This window comes from Lynx rufus, unplaced genomic scaffold, assembly GCF_022079265.1.
Source record: "Lynx rufus isolate CCGP_SWC_20201006 ecotype Redwood Valley unplaced genomic scaffold, mLynRuf1.p SCAF_3, whole genome shotgun sequence".
In the NCBI taxonomy this organism is placed as follows: domain Eukaryota; kingdom Metazoa; phylum Chordata; class Mammalia; order Carnivora; family Felidae; genus Lynx; species Lynx rufus.
Genome location: NW_025814845.1, coordinates 93,673,857 through 93,691,131, shown reverse-complemented (window position 1 = coordinate 93,691,131; position 17,275 = coordinate 93,673,857). Strand labels below are relative to the sequence as shown.

Below are 17,275 nucleotides of genomic sequence, written 5' to 3'. Positions count from 1 at the left end.
TTGCTAAAATAGTAATTGTATCTCCTTTGTTGTCATATATAACCTTTTGCCTCCTTTTTTTGTAATAGGAACAACTGCACTTTACTTATTCCTTCTTATGCACCCTTCCATCATCAGCAATCTTCCCAGCCCCAAAACATTTGAAGAAGTTCAATTCTTTAATGGCAACAACTACCACAAGGGAATTGATTGGTAAGGAAAATAACAAAAAATAAAGTCCATTATTAACAAATGCTCAATCACAGCAGAGCAATTATAGATGTATGCATGGCATCTACATAATTACAGCATAAATTTGTTATGCTCAATTCTACCATAGTGAATTAGAAATTAATTTATAACAACGATATGTTTAATCAGTGTTGCCTATAATTTGATTTGGACAGTGCAATAATGATAATATTTTTCTGGTAAATTAATATGATTGCATAAAGAACGTTATGGGATATTTTGTCAGAATTATTCATAAGGATATTTAAAATTCTGCTTAAGCATATTATTATTTTACTGTGCCTAGAATTTTTTTAACTAAATACATAATCTGTCTTCACAAATGACGCTTAAGGAAACAAATAAATAAGTTGTTTTATTTTCTACTCTGTGACATGTATCTTTATTAACCACATAGACTGTAGAATGTTGTATAATAATATAAGCTGATATTTGTCATGCAAATAATAACAGCGCATTTCCAAAACCATATTAATGCTAGTCACACACATGCATAAAAGGAATATTACTTTGCATTTAATAAGTTATGAAAAATTTTAAAATCACAATATTTTCCCTAAACTGAAATAGAATAAACCTGATATTACAACTTATCTTTACTTTGGAGCTTTATCCTAGCTTTTTTGCAATTTCTAAGAAAACATGTCTCTGATTCCAATTTCCAGTTATATGAGACAAATCTCCCCCAAGGAAAATGCCCCTATATGCATACCTCTGCATTGTGTAACTTTATGTCAACACTGCACATAAACCTGTCCTCAACAAGAGGCTTCTTCTGTTTAGACCCAGCTAGGGTTAGAGTGGGGGAAGGGCAAAGGCAGGGAGCCGAGCCGCACCTAGGATATCACTGTTCTACCTTACTTTTAAAAGACTAAATGAATTTTGGAAGTGCATGCAAGTTACTAAAAGCATAACAGCAATTTTCACTTATCTGTGAGCTCAAATGTAACACAAATTGTTAAGCAGGAATATAGATGAGACTTTTCACCACTTCACATTTGGGAAACATAATAACAAATGTCAAAGAGGAAAATAAGTGTCTTATATGAATTCTTAATTGCTCTCATTATTTATTTCTAAAACATTTGAGGGTTAGAGAAGTGATGAGCTGTAAGGAGGATTACACACATAATTAAAGCCTTGCACTGAGTTAACCTCTGAACATATTGATTCCATAATCTACACACAGAGGAATGTTCCAACAGCATATGGAAGAGTGAACCTACTGAGGCACCACAGGATCAACTGGCAAGAAATATCCTCTTAATTACTCTAGATAGACTATAATGTGTTCTCACTGCTACACATACTACAAATTATGCAAAAGTTAAAAAGGAGGAGAGCAGCTATGCCTTAATCTGTTTAGGATTTTATAGCTATTCTGACTTACACATCTTCCTTTCTTGTGTACTTTCATCTCAAATTAAAAAATTTGTATTCAAGTTTGCAAACATGCATTTACTATTTTAAAATATTTACTAGGCAATATTGTGTGATTTTCTGTGTGCCAAGGGTAAACTTAATTTTTCTGAATTTGGCTTTTAATAACACAGAGTATCAACCCAAATCTAAAGGATTTCCCTCTGTTCTTAACAACCTACCTATTTCCGGGTGCATGGGTGGCTCAGTCAGTTAAGTGTGGGATTCTTAATATCTGGCTTAGGGCTCAGGTCATGATCTCCCAGTAGTGACATGGGGCCCTGTTCTGAGCGTGGAACCTGCTTGGGATTCTCTCTCTCCCTCTTTGTCTGCCTCTCTCAAAATAAATCAATAAACTAAAAAAGTCCACCTATTTCATCTCATTCCTTCCCCTAATAGCTCATTAGGACAATAACATTTTGAGTTGTTTTTCACATTCAAAGTGTATACAATAGCACAATTTCAACTATTGTAACACTAATAATTAGAAATCAATATAAATGAATGTAAAAATGTTCAATTATTTAATATCCATAGCATGTTAGAGAAAAACTTAGAACTCAGATTAATTAATTATCTTTCTCTGCCTTCAGGTATATGGACTTTTTCCCTACTCCATCCAACATTACAAGTGACTTTCTATTTGAAAAGAGTGCTAATTACTTCCATTCAGAAGAAGCTCCCAAGAGAGCTGCATCTCTGGTCCCCAAAGCCAAGATCATCACCATTCTCATCGACCCCTCAGACAGGGCATATTCTTGGTACCAGGTATGAAGCAGTAAAAAATACTGTTGTAAATATTTGGCCATAGCTTACATGTAAGCAATGATGAATACCAAAATGAAGTCTAGATGCCCAGATGTATGAAATGGTCAAATGTTATAGAACTAAACAAGCAAACAAACAAACAAATAAACAAAAAACAGAAATAATGAAAAAGAAAAAAAAGAAAAGAAATTATAAGAAATAAAAGCTGAATATTTAATTCATGTCAAGTCAAGCAAGGAATTTCAGGCATAAAATAATAGAAAACATACATCAGAAAATTAATAGATTTAAATAACATAAACATGTAAAATATTAGTCTACCACAACTAACAAAATTAAAAGTACACATCTAAGTAGAGCAACTTTAATAATACATGGTAAATGGTTTAGTGCCCTTAATTTGTAAAAAAAAAAAAAAAAGTTTCTGTAAATTGGTAAAAATAAAAAAGCATAATATCTCAGTAGAAAAGTGAGCAAATAAACAGGATGCATAGACATTTCACATACACAAATACATTCAAAAGCAACTGCTCAACTATTTATATGAAAATGATCAACTCAATTAGGGATCAACAAAATATAAATTAAAATAATACTCTTTGAATATCATCTCAACAAAAATTTAATGTTTGTTCGCTCTCCTGGCAAGGGTGTGATGGTAAAGATATTCAAACATTGAGATAGAAGGGTATAGATGGAGGTCTTTTCTAAAAACGAATTTGGCAATAATTATCAAAATAGCTTTATAAAGGTCCTTTTGTGTTATGGATCCTCTTCTAGAATGAATCATAAAGAAAAGTTCAAAGGGATGTACAGACACTTATCCCTTTATATTTCACAGTACTACTCAAACAATAACAACAACAAAAAAAGGAAACAAAAATACCCAACAATATAGATTTGTGTCACACTGAAATGCAATATTCTGCAACTACATTTAATGATGGTTCTAAACAATCGAATATGAATTAAAACATTGTGTCCACTTTAAAATGTGGCTAGATATTAATCAAATAATCACAAAGATATATAATTAGAAGTTTTGAATGCTCTGTGTGGAAATTTGTATGGTGCTAGGAGAGTATTGGTTCAAGCGATAGCTTTAGATTTAAAACTGAAGAATGATTCAGTATAAACTGAGTGGGGATAGAGGGGGAGCACATTTAAAGAACTAAGGAGACTTCTGTGTGGCTAGAGAGGAAAACCTGTGGTGGAGACCTGTGGAAGATGAGTCTGAGACGTACACAGGGGCTGGAAATCAGGTGGGGAGACCATGTGACTGCTATTCTCCAAGTAACTGAAAGCCTTTGAGAAGTTAAGCTGGTGTGTGACCACCAGATTTCCTTGTAGAAAGCAGGCTATCTGCTATTTGAAGAATGGAGTGGAGTGGAACAGAAGACTATTCAGGGAAATGGGGTAGAGGCTGTTGCAATAGTCCTGCTGAGAAATGAGGTAGCACTGACAGAGAGTAAGTAGAAACTGAGTGAAGTATAAAGTATCAAGAGATGATAGGGATTAAAATCAGTTTGCCCTGGTGAGAAAACAGTGTCAGGGTGAATCAAATTTCTGATGTGGGCAACTGGATGCTGAGTATATATTCCCCAAACAATAGAAGCACTGAAGAAGGATACAGGACTGGTTGGAGGGGGAAGTGCTAATAACGTGGTACAAATGGTGATCATGAGGTATGGAATCACTGTTGTACTGAAAGGAACAGTAAAGCTAGTTAGCAGGCACTCTGGGGAGAGGTCTGAGCTGGAGACAGAAATTTGTGAATCAGAGGCCAAAAAAGCCACCAAAGTGGTGAAATTCTAAGGAAAGGGTTTAGAGAAGAAAAGTATAGAGAACGATCAGGCAGCCCGAGAGATAAGAGAATACAGCCAGAGGAACAGAAGAAAGAAATCCAGGAATGTGGTGACACTGAATACAGGGGAGCAAGGACTACCAAATAGAGGAGGTGAGCAGGTGACAACAGTGTCAAACAGCTACTAAGAAATTAGACAATTAGGCAAAACAAGGCCTGAATTATTTTCACTGAGTTGAAAGACATGGAGAGAAGTGGAGCCTTTAACAACCGAATGAAAAGAGCAAACCCAGATGAATTTGGTGAAGGAAAGTCTAAGTAGGAGGTAGAAACAGAAATGTGATTTCAAAGGGGAAAAGAAACAAGACACACGCTTGTTATAGAGAAGTTAAAGTGGGTTCAAGGGAACCGTCCTCTATGGTGGTAATGATGTGGATTACGTGGTGTTTCCAAAAAAGGAGAGATGTGTAAGGCCTGGGGGAGAACCCGGGAATCAGTCCTGTCAGGATCCTGAGGGGCCAGGAAGGGATGACTATAGGAACTAGCTTAGATGTGAGGGAAGGACTCCATGAGACCCTTCTGGCAGCTGCTGGGGTCTATGGGTCCCTTTCCACACATTTTTTTGTCCGTTTGTTTGTTTGTTTGTTTGTTTATATGAGAGAGAGAGAGAGGAAAAAAAACCACAAGCGGGAGGAGGGGCAGAGAGAGAGAGAGAGAAAGAGAGAGAGAGAATCCCAAGCAGGCTCCGTGCTGTCAGCACAGAGTCCAACGCGGGGCTCGAAGTCACAAAAGGTGAGATCATGACCTGAGCCAAAATCAAGAGTTGGATGCTTAACTGAGTCACCCCTCAGAAATATGCTTTAAAAGCATATAACTATGTAGAATTACAGAGAAACAACTTTCTTGAAATATAATTGTCAAAGTAATTTTTAATTCCGTAACAAAATTTCTTAAAAAATTAAATGGCAGGATCTAATGGTGAGACTAATGCTTCTGTAATGTTGAAGTAGGATGAGCATAAACAACATTTTGATGTATCTGAAACACCCATAATGTGATCTAAAAATAACTTATTTTTATTGGTAGTAAAATCATAGGTAAATTAAGTGCAAAATTTCATTTAGAAGTTACTGAAAATAAAGAGGCTTTTTTTTTCCCAGACCCAGGTTCAGAAACTCTCTGAATTATATCAGTGGGCCTCTGGTTAAGAATCCTTCCATTTCTGGGGTTCCTGGGTGGCTCAGTTTGTTAAGCGTCTGACTCTTGGTTTCGGCTCAGGCCATGATCTCATAGTTCGTTGTGAGTGTATGTTCAATGCATATATAAATTAATGCCCAAATAAACAAGACTAAAAGGGAATGTTTAAAGAGCGCACAAGTAATTTTTTTGTTAATTCTTTATTCATTCACTTTTTATCCATTCTACATTTTTTATTCATTCTTTTTTCTTGGCTTTCTTCAATAGACATATATGGCCAAGTACAAATAATAATGGACAAGAAATCGTGACCCTGTACATTGGGATTGCTGGTGGTTGGGGATCCAAGCTGAACACCGGGATTGGGAGCAACACCCAGTTATTATGATTAGATCCCATGAGTCACTGTTTCCTTTAAGATATAAAAATGTTCCTTTCTCACTTTATGAAAATTCACATTGCAACACAAGATACACTTATTTTTTAAAAACATTGTGACAGGGGCACCTGGGTGGCTTGGTCGGTTGGGCGTCCGACTTCGGCTCAGGTCATGATCTCACGGTCTGTGAGTTCGAGCCCCGCATCGGGCTCTGTGCTGACCGCTCAGAGCCTGGAGCCTGTTTCGGATTCTGTGTGTTCCTCTCTCTCTGCCCCTCCCCTGTTCATGCTCTGTCTCTCTGTCTCAAAAATAAATAAATGTTAAAAAAATTTAAAAAAATAAAAAAATAAATAAAAAAATAAAAACATTGTGACAACAACATTAAAATATGAAGCCTTAATTAAAAATTTTGAATGCAAGTCCTGGGGGCAAAATGTTGCACATTCTCCTAGCAGAATCCATGGAGCATTTTTATATGAATCTTTTTTTTACATGGATTAAACTATTTAAATAAAAGAGAATCTGTGCCTGCTTTTTCAAGTAAATGTTTTGAACATACACACTTGAAAGGAATTATATTTTATGATATTTTTATTGCCATATTGCTAAGACTAGGGTCCCCAGACTGCCCCACATTTCAAAGAATACAGCCTGTTACTGAGCTAGCCCTGTCTATTCAGTAAATACCGTAAATCCAAAGTTCAGCAGGTGTAATTCAGAAACTCCTACAAATGTCACCTGCCACTGTAATTTCTACCTCACATCTTTATAATGGGTCTCACAGAGAAGCTATAGTTGATTTTTCCCAGAAAATATGCTCCTTTGTGACTTCTGGTCATATTTCTATGCTAATCTTCTTAGTTGCAGGAATATAAAGAAAAGTTGGTGTTAAACTTTTATAAATCAATATAGGCAGATTAAGTACAGTTCCATATTATCACGGTTTAAAATAGAAATTTTAGCATTAACATATTTTTATGTTTCTTTATTTATAGTATGTGGTTTCGATACATTATATCAATTCTATGTATTATGTAGTCTCAATGCACTCAGCATAATGCATATACATATAAGAATGTCAGGGGCGCCTGGGTGGCGCAGTCGGTTAAGCGTCCGACTTCAGCCAGGTCACGATCTCGCGGTCCGTGAGTTCGAGCCCCGCGTCAGGCTCTGGGCTGATGGCTCAGAGCCTGGAGCCTGTTTCCGATTCTGTGTCTCCCTCTCTCTCTGCCCCTCCCCCGTTCATGCTCTGTCTCTCTCTGTCCCAAAAATAAATTAACGTTGAAAAAAAAAATTTAAAAAAAAAAAATTATAAGAATGTCAATAAATATACAAAAATGAGAGGACTTCAAAAGTTTTATTTGTTCCACCAATCTACCACTCACTGGTTGCTGTTTAACCACTTCTTAATCATCTTTACTTTTTTAATGATTTTTCTTTCTAACTCACATAGATTACTTGCTGGTACACAAATGTATCAAGTCCTAATACACTCCCATCCTCATCCTGCAGTTAATTTTCTTTATGTTAAACTTTTAGATGTCTTGCAAAATCAATTCATCTGTTCCCACAATTCATCCACTTTCACTCAAGGAAAAAAGTTCTCTTACTTTCTATGTTTATTTTTTTCTACTTATAAAAATCTCTCTTATTACATTTTAGCTTAAAATTTTCAACCATTAAAAAAGAAACCCATCATCTTTCATTCAGAACTAATCACTTATAGGTCTGGTTACCGCAGCAAATAATTTGTACCTCTAGTCAAATATATGACTTTATTACACTCTGTTAATCTATTGTCTCCCATATAAAATTTTTATTTCTTTGAAGATAGGACATTTTGCTTATATCCTTTTATCTCCAGAATCGATTGCAGTACTTTGTTCTGGTAAGGAGCTTGTGTGTGCTTATGAAATTGTATTGACTGCTAAGTTCCTCTCTCTTTATATTGGGCTCTTGAGCTTGACTAATGATGGCTCGATAGGAAAGACAAGGAGGATTTGGTACTGAAAAGTAGTAGCGGAGGAGTACTTGGAAATTAGCAGGGTTGGACGGAAACCATCGGGAGAGCAAAAGGAAAGGATTTGGGGCAATGTCAACTTCCTTGTGACACTTAAACAAGCATTAGGAATAGACATCTGCTTTCTCTGTACTCATAGCATCTGCTACACAGCGGTCTTGGGGAAAGTGTCAGAACCTGCAGGAGTAGCTGTATTAAAACAATGAGCAAAGTAAAGTGTGAGTCTACTCCTGCCAATCTAAATCTCTTTCATTGGGCTTGATTTGTCTAGTCCCTGACATCTATTCACTTTAATCAGACCCATCAAGAAAATCCTGTATTCTGTCTCTTGCCTTGAACCTAAACATTTTAGACATGAAGACAACCACAGACGTATGTATATACGCCAAAGCCTGAGTTTTAATATATGCATTCTTCCCCCTATTTTTTCATTCTAAAATTAATTTATCATTTTTCATTACTTTTTGGAAATAAAAGACACACATATACATACATCAAACACACACATGCACACATACCCGTGCAGGCATTAAAAAAATCAATTTTACAATTGACTTTCTTGTTAAAGCACCAACGATCTCATGAAGATCCAGCTGCCCTGAGGTTTAATTTCTATGAAGTTATTACCACCGGACACTGGGCCTCACCAGACCTGAAAGCTTTGCAAAGGAGATGCCTCGTACCTGGATGGTATGCAGTCCACATCGAAAGATGGCTAACTTACTTTGCTACTTCTCAGGTAAAGTGCTAAAATTAATTTCTTCTGTTTATTATATCTTGGTTGTATTGCACTTGACAAATAAAGTAAGAAATAACATTGCCACAGATAGCAATGTATAATGAGACAATCATACCTACAGAAGATATGTGGATGTTTACATTTTTAAAAATGTTTATTTATTTATTTTGTGTGTGAGAGAGAGAGAAAGAGTAAGCAGAGGAAGGAGAGAGAGAGAGGGAGAGAGAGAATCCCAAGCAGGCTCTGTGTTGTCAGTGCAGAGCCTGACACAGGGCTCAATCTCACAAACTGTGAGATCATGAACTGAGTCAAAATCAAGAGCTGGATACTTAACCGACTGAGCCACCCAAGTGACCCAATTTTTGCATTGTTTAATGTCAATAATAGTTTTAAAATGTTAAGTGGCTGTGAAACATATTCTTGGGATCTTCTTTTGGATAGTAGCTGGTCTCAAAGTGCTAAGTCATCGTACGGAAGACATCACGTGTTTTATAGGCAATAACTCAACTACTAATAGAACAGCCTGTTAGACAATACCTTTATGGAATACCATGTGCAGATACTCTGACATCTGTCCTGTAGGACTTTTATAAGGAAAGAAAGTCATGCTTTAGACTGTCAAAATGGAAAATGCTGTAACAGCTCCAGGAATGTGGGATAGAACATGAGGTAAGGATTTGAAGAAAGCATATTGCTTATATTCTTTACTCCAGATCAGGTCACAACTGAAACCTCAGTTCTCTGTCATTGTTTATAAGGAGAATAGATGGGTAATTTTCATCTGTATGCCATTTCTAAGGCTTTCACTCCAAGGTTAGCTCATAGGATTCTGTAGGCTGGATAATTATCTGATTACATGACAGATGGAAAATCGAGTTTCTACTGAGCTACTAAATCAAGAGAGTCTATGTTTATTTCTGATTAACAATCAAGTTAGTTAAGGGTTATAAATGATGCCTATGGCAAACTTTAGTTGTTGTTTATTTGGAAGGACACAAGAATAGTAAATATTAAAATGTGTTCTAAGTGATGCATATTTTCTTCCTATTCACACTGACCTAATTGATTAATGTCATACCAGGTCAAGTGGGGCAGCTCAGTCTATTTAATTTAGTTTTGTTCTTCACAAAGTGACTATTTTTTACTTTATAGTTGCTAATTATTGATGGACAGCAGCTGAGATCTGACCCAGCTACTGTGATGGATGAAGTCCAGAAGTTTCTGGGAGTTACACCTCATTATAATTATTCTGAAGCACTAACGTGAGTCTATTCTCATGCTTGATTTCATTTCCATTATTTGCCATCATAAATTATACTGGTAGGTGTGTATATAGCATCATTAATACTAGCTATGAATTTATACATCATTATGCTACTCAAAAGCAGTCAAAGGAGTATCCTCATTATTCACGTAGTGTCTTCCTTTTGAATACCACAAATATTGTATTTTACAAAGTGCTAACCTTTAGGCATTTTATAATTCCCCTCTTTGTGAGCTTTTTCCCAATGTATGTTTGGTTAAGTACATTTTTAGATGCCTACTCTGTGCAGAACTTGTCCCAGAAACTGAGGTTAAAAAAGTGAAAAAAAATATAGTCTCTTCCCCCAAATAATTCACAGGTTAGAAATGAAATGCTGATGGCCATTATTAACTCTGTGAAAATGAGCAGTATTTCGGGCAGAATTGGGAAAAGGATAAATTCATGTTTTACTTTGCATTTATTAAATTGTGTATAACCAAATATAATCACATCTATTCTTCCTGTTATCTACTGTTGCATGACAGACCATCCCAAAACCCACCAGCATATTACCACAGCCATTTTAGTATGCTCATAGATTCTATTGGCTGGGAATTCAGACAGGACACAGCCAGAACAGCTTATCTCTGCTCATAATACCTGGGGACACAGTTGGGAATGTGACTATTTGGGTATGAATCAAATGGCTAGGGACTCGAATCTTTGGAGGCTTCACTTTTTTAGTCCTGTCTCTGGCTCTTGGACTGGCAAGGCTCAAAGGCTGAGCTCAATGGGATAAGACCTCTTTGTGTGGCATTGCTGCAGTGCAGTGGCTGTGTTCTGAGAGGGAGTGATTTGTCAAGGCAGTGTGATCCAACACAGCCATGGCCTTCTCTGACCTACCCTCGCAAGTCGCAGAGCATCATTTATACTTCATTTTATTGATCACAACCAAGACACTAAAGCCGGTACAAATCCAAAGAAAGGGAAATAGGCCTCTCCCCCCAATGCAGAGGGGCAAGGGCATTCTACAGAAAAGAATATGGGAGGGGAGATATTGTTGCTGTCATCTTAGAAAAATAAAACCATATACTTGGGTAATTAAAAGTGGGGGGGGGGAGGTAAAGAAGCAAAATAACAAACAAAACCTCCAAGAAGCCAAACAATATTTTAAAAGGGCATGTACTTGACTACCTCACAAGGCCTGATACAAAGCCTATTAAATTTTAGACAAAATTCTAACAAGCCTGATTATATAATTTCCCAGTTCACAGCAGATTACAATCAGCAATTAGACAATTAGAGAGGGTAATGGAAGGACAGGAAAAGCAGTAATAAGATTGGGTTGTTCCTTATCCACTCAAACATGTCTAATGAAGTTTTTACCTACACTTGGAAACAATAACAATACAAGGCATGCCCCTGTTGATTAAGTAGACAAAGCCTCCTATATTACGTTTTACATTAATAGTTATTGACATTAGCTGTCTTCCCATACCTCCCTGCAGTAGTTTAGGGAATGGTTCTATCTTGTTTACTACAAATAGTTGCTTGTGGTTCAATAAACCTGTAAAATCATACTTTTTAAGAAGAGATTGCAAACAAGTACAGAATGTATGGCTTTTAATATGTCTCACATCACAAAAATTAATAACTATAGTGATGTTCACTGTAATAAAAGAAGTCATATGGCAACCAATTCATGTCCTCAGAGTTGTCTAACAGTTATTTGAAAAAGGCTTTGCATCTTCATTTCACAATTTCATGCCTACTGAAATAAAACTGTAAAATAATGAATTCATATAACTTAGAAAAAATAAATGTCCTTTGTTATAGTATATACCATCAATGCAATAAACGAAACCAGGACAGCAAAATAATATGGAGTCAAGGTTATGACAACCCTATCTAAAAGAATGACTTTCAGTATGGCTCTTCTTGCTCAAGTTGTATTCAGTTCTGCCTCACAACAGCTGCTGTGGAGAACAGGAAGAGACTGTGCCCCATCCTGGGACCTCCACACACCTGAGAGCAAAGGAGATGCTCTCAGCGTGTGTATAAATATCTTGGCTTTGTTGCAAGAACTGTATTTTACCTTAATGCAGTTAAATATTCTCATCCTGAGGCAGAAATGCTGTTTAGGGGAACAGTTATGCCGACTTCCCCATCTCATTTTGCAGAGCATGCTGAATTGTTTTTCCTCTTGGGAAATTAATGAAAACTAGAGAAAGAACTGTGATAGGCAAGGAGCAGATTGAAAAGTCCAGGTTGGAAATGACTCTGTCTTCCTTTTATTCATTTAACCAGTGATGTATTTAATTTTAATTGATAACATGTACTAGGACAACCTGGACTGCAAGGATCAGGTCTCTAATAATAGGTTGGGCAGGGAACTGTGAAGAAAATTTCCCTCTCCCCCTAAATGAGTTCACATATGTGCAGAGGCAAATTGCAGGTGCACCGGTATTATAGGAATGGGCCCAGGGCAACAAAATATTCTGCAACTAATTAACTTTACATCCCAGTCAATTATGCTTCATCCTTCTAAAACATCTGCTGAGCAACAAAAATGCAAACCTTTTCGATGTTTTATGCATGCAGCAAGTCCCATAGCAATAAATTTAAAATTTCTCTTCTTATTTGTTTATTCTTCCATTTTTCCTATCTTGTTAGTCCTAAACAAAAGTTCTTATATATCTGAGTTTAAACAATTAGGCCACGCATCCTTTCTTTTGGAACTTTGTGCAGCCATGGGAACAAAACATTAGAATTTTTTTAAGAGTATAGGGACCTGAATTATCCCATAGGATCATTTGCCTTTAGCAAAAGAAATGAAAAGTTGTCTAATCTTTCACTTGCCACTTGCATAGCCTGTGCCTCATGTTGTCTGAAAAAAATATATAATAAATTATATTTTTACAATTTCAGTTTCCTCCCTAAAAAGTGTAAATATTTTGAACTTTAAAATCTACAGCACTTTTCCAAATTAGAAGTTTTAATTCATGTTTATATTCACAAAAGTATACTTACATTACATTTAGTCATTTTAATATATACCATTGAATGATTTCAAAGAAATTTGTTAATATATTCTGATAAAGAAATCATATTAATAAGTAAATAAATATTTTAAAGGTCCTGTGTATATGGGTTATAGTTTTGATGATTGGTCCTTGATCTTTTATGAATGAATAGGTAAAATATGGAACTTAAGTTAATAATTTCAACCTAAGACTGGATTAAATATTTATGGGTCTTTTTTCATTACAGTAGAAATATTAAAAAATATATAATAACATATAGTTTATATAATCTCAATTAGACTTTCAAACCAATTCAGTGAATATGTGTAGTACTGACTTAAATTAAGTTGAAACAATGGGCATACCAAAGTAAGTTATCTTTCTTTCTTTTTTTAATGTTTATTTATTTATTTGGGGACAGGGGGAGAGAGACAGAGAGAGAGTATGCAAGTGGGGGAGGGGGGCAGAGAGAGAGGGAGAGAGAGAATTCCAAGCACTGTCAGCACAGAGCCTATGCAGGGCTATATCTCACAAACTATGAGATCATGACCTGAGCCAAAATCAAGAGTTGGATGCTTAACAGACTGAGCCACCCAAGTGCCCCCCAAAGTGCATTTTCTTTATACAATTGGAGAGGCTCTCTCACTCAAAATTATGTATATAAGTTATAATGATTATATTTTTACAATTACTTATATATTTGCACTTTTTTAGGTTTGATCCCCAAAAGGGCTTTTGGTGTCAGCTCCTGGAAGGAGGAAAAACCAAATGTCTTGGAAAGAGCAAAGGCCGAAAATATCCACCCATGGATCCAGAGGTAATACTTTCCTAATTTCTGAAATACTCTGGTAAAACTTGTGCATAAAACTGATTCAAAATGAGTGACAATAAATTGGCTTCCTTTTTCTTCTCTTTCTTTGCTATCAATGTTTTATATATTTAGACTATAGATAGACTGACAAAGATTAATAATTGATAGATACCTGTAGAAATTGTTTACCATTAGGGTACAACTGAAAGATAAATACTTAGTGAACAGTAACACTTTTCCAAATGTGTAAAGTACTTAAATGAATTGTTTACTAAACAAGTGATTTCAGATAAAATACATAAACATTATTATTATATATTAAATATATGTATACAATGCCTATACCATGCATGAGTTAAGGAATGGAAAGTAAAGGGTTCTGATTACCAAATATAACATGTGAGTGGGGAGGTTTCTCCACACCAGTCAACACTCAGACACCAGCTGGGTATTTTACAATTCAACTCATTTCTAACACTATCTACCCAGATATAGAATAAGATCCCACAGGTTAAGGGTGAAGACTGTTTCTTCACCCTCCCAACTTCAGATCCCAGTTGCAAGCCCAGGTTGTCACCTGTGCTTCTGACCAACCAGCTATAGATTGAAAATTTCATTGGCTTCCTCCTTGCTATGATGACTCACAGAATTTGCGAGGGACTTGTTCACAAATTTGCTTTGTGACAACAAAGCAAATGCTTTTTGCTACATTTAATGTAGCAAAATTTGCTACAGGGACTCACAGAACTCATAGAAACATTACTGACCAGGTCACGTGTTATTTATAAAGGAATATAACTCAGGAATAGCCAGATGGAAGGGATGCATAGATCAAGGTATGGGGAAAGCCCTCCTCTATGAATGAGCCACTCTCCCCAAATCTCCATATGTGCTCCAAACCTAGTCCTTTTTGGGTTTTTATTGGAGGTTTCATTACATAGACACAATTTTTTAAATCATTAGCAAATGGTAATTGTTGATTCACCTCCATGCCCTCTTTCCTAGGAGGTCAGCAGGGTGGGACTTAAAGTCCAACCTTCTAATCACATGGTTGATTCTCCTGGCAACCAGCCCTCATCCAGGTGGGGGTCTAGAAGCTACTTAGTTAACATAACAGAAGATACCTTTATCGTTTTCATTTAGGAAATTCCAAGGATTTTAGGAGCTTTGTGCCAGCAGAAGGGGTAAGGAACAAAGATATATTTTATAATATAAATCACAATATCAAAGAGAGGATACAGGATAAAATAGTTACGAACCCAGATTTATTATAGGAGGGTAAATTGTTTTCATTGATTTATAATAAGATACATAAAACAATGACAAACTATAAAAGCAGGAAAAAATTTTTCTTAATAGATAGAAGTGATGGTATGAAGAGGTAGACTAGGGTTGGGAAGCCAGTTATCAATAGCTGAGCCAGACGTAATGAGTATCTGTCTCAAGACAAGGTAGGCAAAGGGAGGCTGGAAGTGATTCAGGTATTACATTCAGGTACTAAATAGAAGTACCAGAATGTCCTTCTTAAACTATACCTGTGAAATCTGTAATTTCAAAAGGGTTTCAGAAATCACTTTAATGCCAAGAAATCAGCGTAAGGTTCTCACTACTTCTATAAACATCTTATCCAGAATTTGAAGTGTTTACAATCTGGTTTAAGGGAAGAAATGTAATGAAATGCCTGATGGATGGTACAAGACAAAATGTAGTTGTCTTAAGTCCATTTCCGCGGTATACACAAAAGTTGCCAAGGGAGTTTTATGAGGGAAAAGACTCATTTGTGTTAAAATATTGGAAAGGGCTTAAGAGAGATGGCGTAGCTTTGACCAGATGGAAAATAATGTTTGGATCATTGCTTGCCTATAGTGACACAGAAGTGTTCATATCTACTATTTTATCAGAGACACAAAACAATGTTCTTTGGGTTATAATATGAAGTAAGTGACATAATGAGAGAAAGCCCAATTATAAATTTTCTGTTTCTCAGAAATAAAACATAAACTAAGAATACGGATATATTTGAGAATTCTTTTTTTTAACATTCATCTAAAAAGGGCCAATCATTCCAGCTTGACTAAAATTTTAAGAATCACAATAAAGTTCATTATAATGATTTTTATAATGAGATAGCATAATATTTTTGAAGTAAAAACTCCTATTGTTTTGAAAGTATCAGTTTTTGTCCTGAATAAACATAGAAAATATTTTTAAAAGTTGCAAGTCATGGGGCACCTGGGTGGCTCAGTCGGTTAAGCGTTCGACTTCAGCTCAGGTCACGATCTCGCGGTCCGTGAGTTCGAGACCCGCTTTGGGCTCTGGGCTGATGGCTCAGAGCCTGGAGCCTGCTTCCGATTCTGTGTCTCCCTCTCTCTCTGCCCCTCCCCCGTTCATGCTCTGTCTCTCTGTCTCAAAAATAAATAAACATTAAAAAAAACTTTTTAAACAAAAGTTACAAGTCATTTCTTTAATCATGAATTTCAGCATGTATGATTATTTATGTTCACATTTTATGCTATGGCCAGTTTTACAGAAAATGATCAATTTTAAAGGAAACATATGTGTTTCTAGTTCACTTTTGTGGATTTGGTACCACAACAGCTCCCTACTCATTCTTCTTTAGTGTCATTACCTCTCATCAACTTTTCTCCTTGCATAGCAATACAATTAAGAATTGCCTTAATGGTATATAATCCAGAAAAGATATACCTGGACCGACTTTTATTTTATAGCTACAGTTCTGCCAAATCTTTTCAAAAGGTAATAATGAGTAGTATCTGAACAAAAATACAAAGAAATGCATCTTTGTAGACACCCATATGGTAAGAGACTTTCTTAAGAAATGTAGATTGCATCATTTTAATGAATAACTTCCTTCAAGTTGTTTGTGTTTGTGTTTTGTTTTTGCTTTTTGCTTTTCAGTCTAGAACTTTCCTCTCTAATTACTACCGAGATCATAACGTGGAACTGTCCAAACTGCTACACAGACTGGGGCAGCCTCTGCCATCCTGGCTGAGACAGGAGCTGCAGAAAGTGAGATAGCACTGGAGACAAGAACCAAGGCTGGAAGGATGCTTCCTTTTACTATTAAATAGAAAAACAAACCCCACAACTCTTGTCCCCTTAATGCACTTGTGACTGTCAACAGAAGACTGTGTGAATAAATTTCCTTCTATCTTTTTCATAAAATGAAATTGGTTATATATGCACGCATTGGCAATTACTAGCATCCGTCCCTATGTGAGCTTCTGGGAAGTAATGTGGGGTTTTGTGGCATTATCCAGTTTCCAGTGTGGGTATCATGACACAGCCCAGTTCCTCTGTTAACCATAAGGTTCCAGAAACTCTACATAAGACTGGGAACCCTGATTATATGCAAGTGACAAATGAGAATCTTGAGGAAAAGATAAGAACAGAGATATCTGTAAATGAAGTTAGCAGTAACCCAGTATCTGAGTAAGGGCTTGCATTTTCTCTTTGCTAATTTAAAAACAAGTTTGCTTTTGTGGTGAGAAGAAATGCTATGATCCCATACTCTTATTTTGAGCATTTATTATTTATGGTAGTCCACATATTTTTTCCTCCTTTTTATGAATTTCCTTGCCTTGCTAGAGAAGTTGTGAAGTTGTAGTCTTCGCCTCCCC

General features: G+C 36.1%; 1 protein-coding gene across 1 annotated transcript in view; it reads left to right on the top strand.

Moving 5' to 3' along the window:
- The window catches only part of LOC124519917 (bifunctional heparan sulfate N-deacetylase/N-sulfotransferase 4-like), a 403,122-nt gene extending 386,475 nt beyond the window's left edge, over positions 1-16,647 (top strand). The window contains exons 10-16 of the mRNA XM_047090382.1: positions 69-192; positions 2,244-2,418; positions 8,387-8,557; positions 9,710-9,819; positions 13,538-13,640; positions 14,778-14,818; positions 16,554-16,647. Coding sequence (XP_046946338.1) covers positions 69-192; positions 2,244-2,418; positions 8,387-8,557; positions 9,710-9,819; positions 13,538-13,640; positions 14,778-14,818; positions 16,554-16,647 — 818 coding nt within the window. The remainder of the gene's footprint in view (positions 1-68; positions 193-2,243; positions 2,419-8,386; positions 8,558-9,709; positions 9,820-13,537; positions 13,641-14,777; positions 14,819-16,553) is intronic.
- Positions 16,648-17,275: the final 628 nt, after the last annotated feature.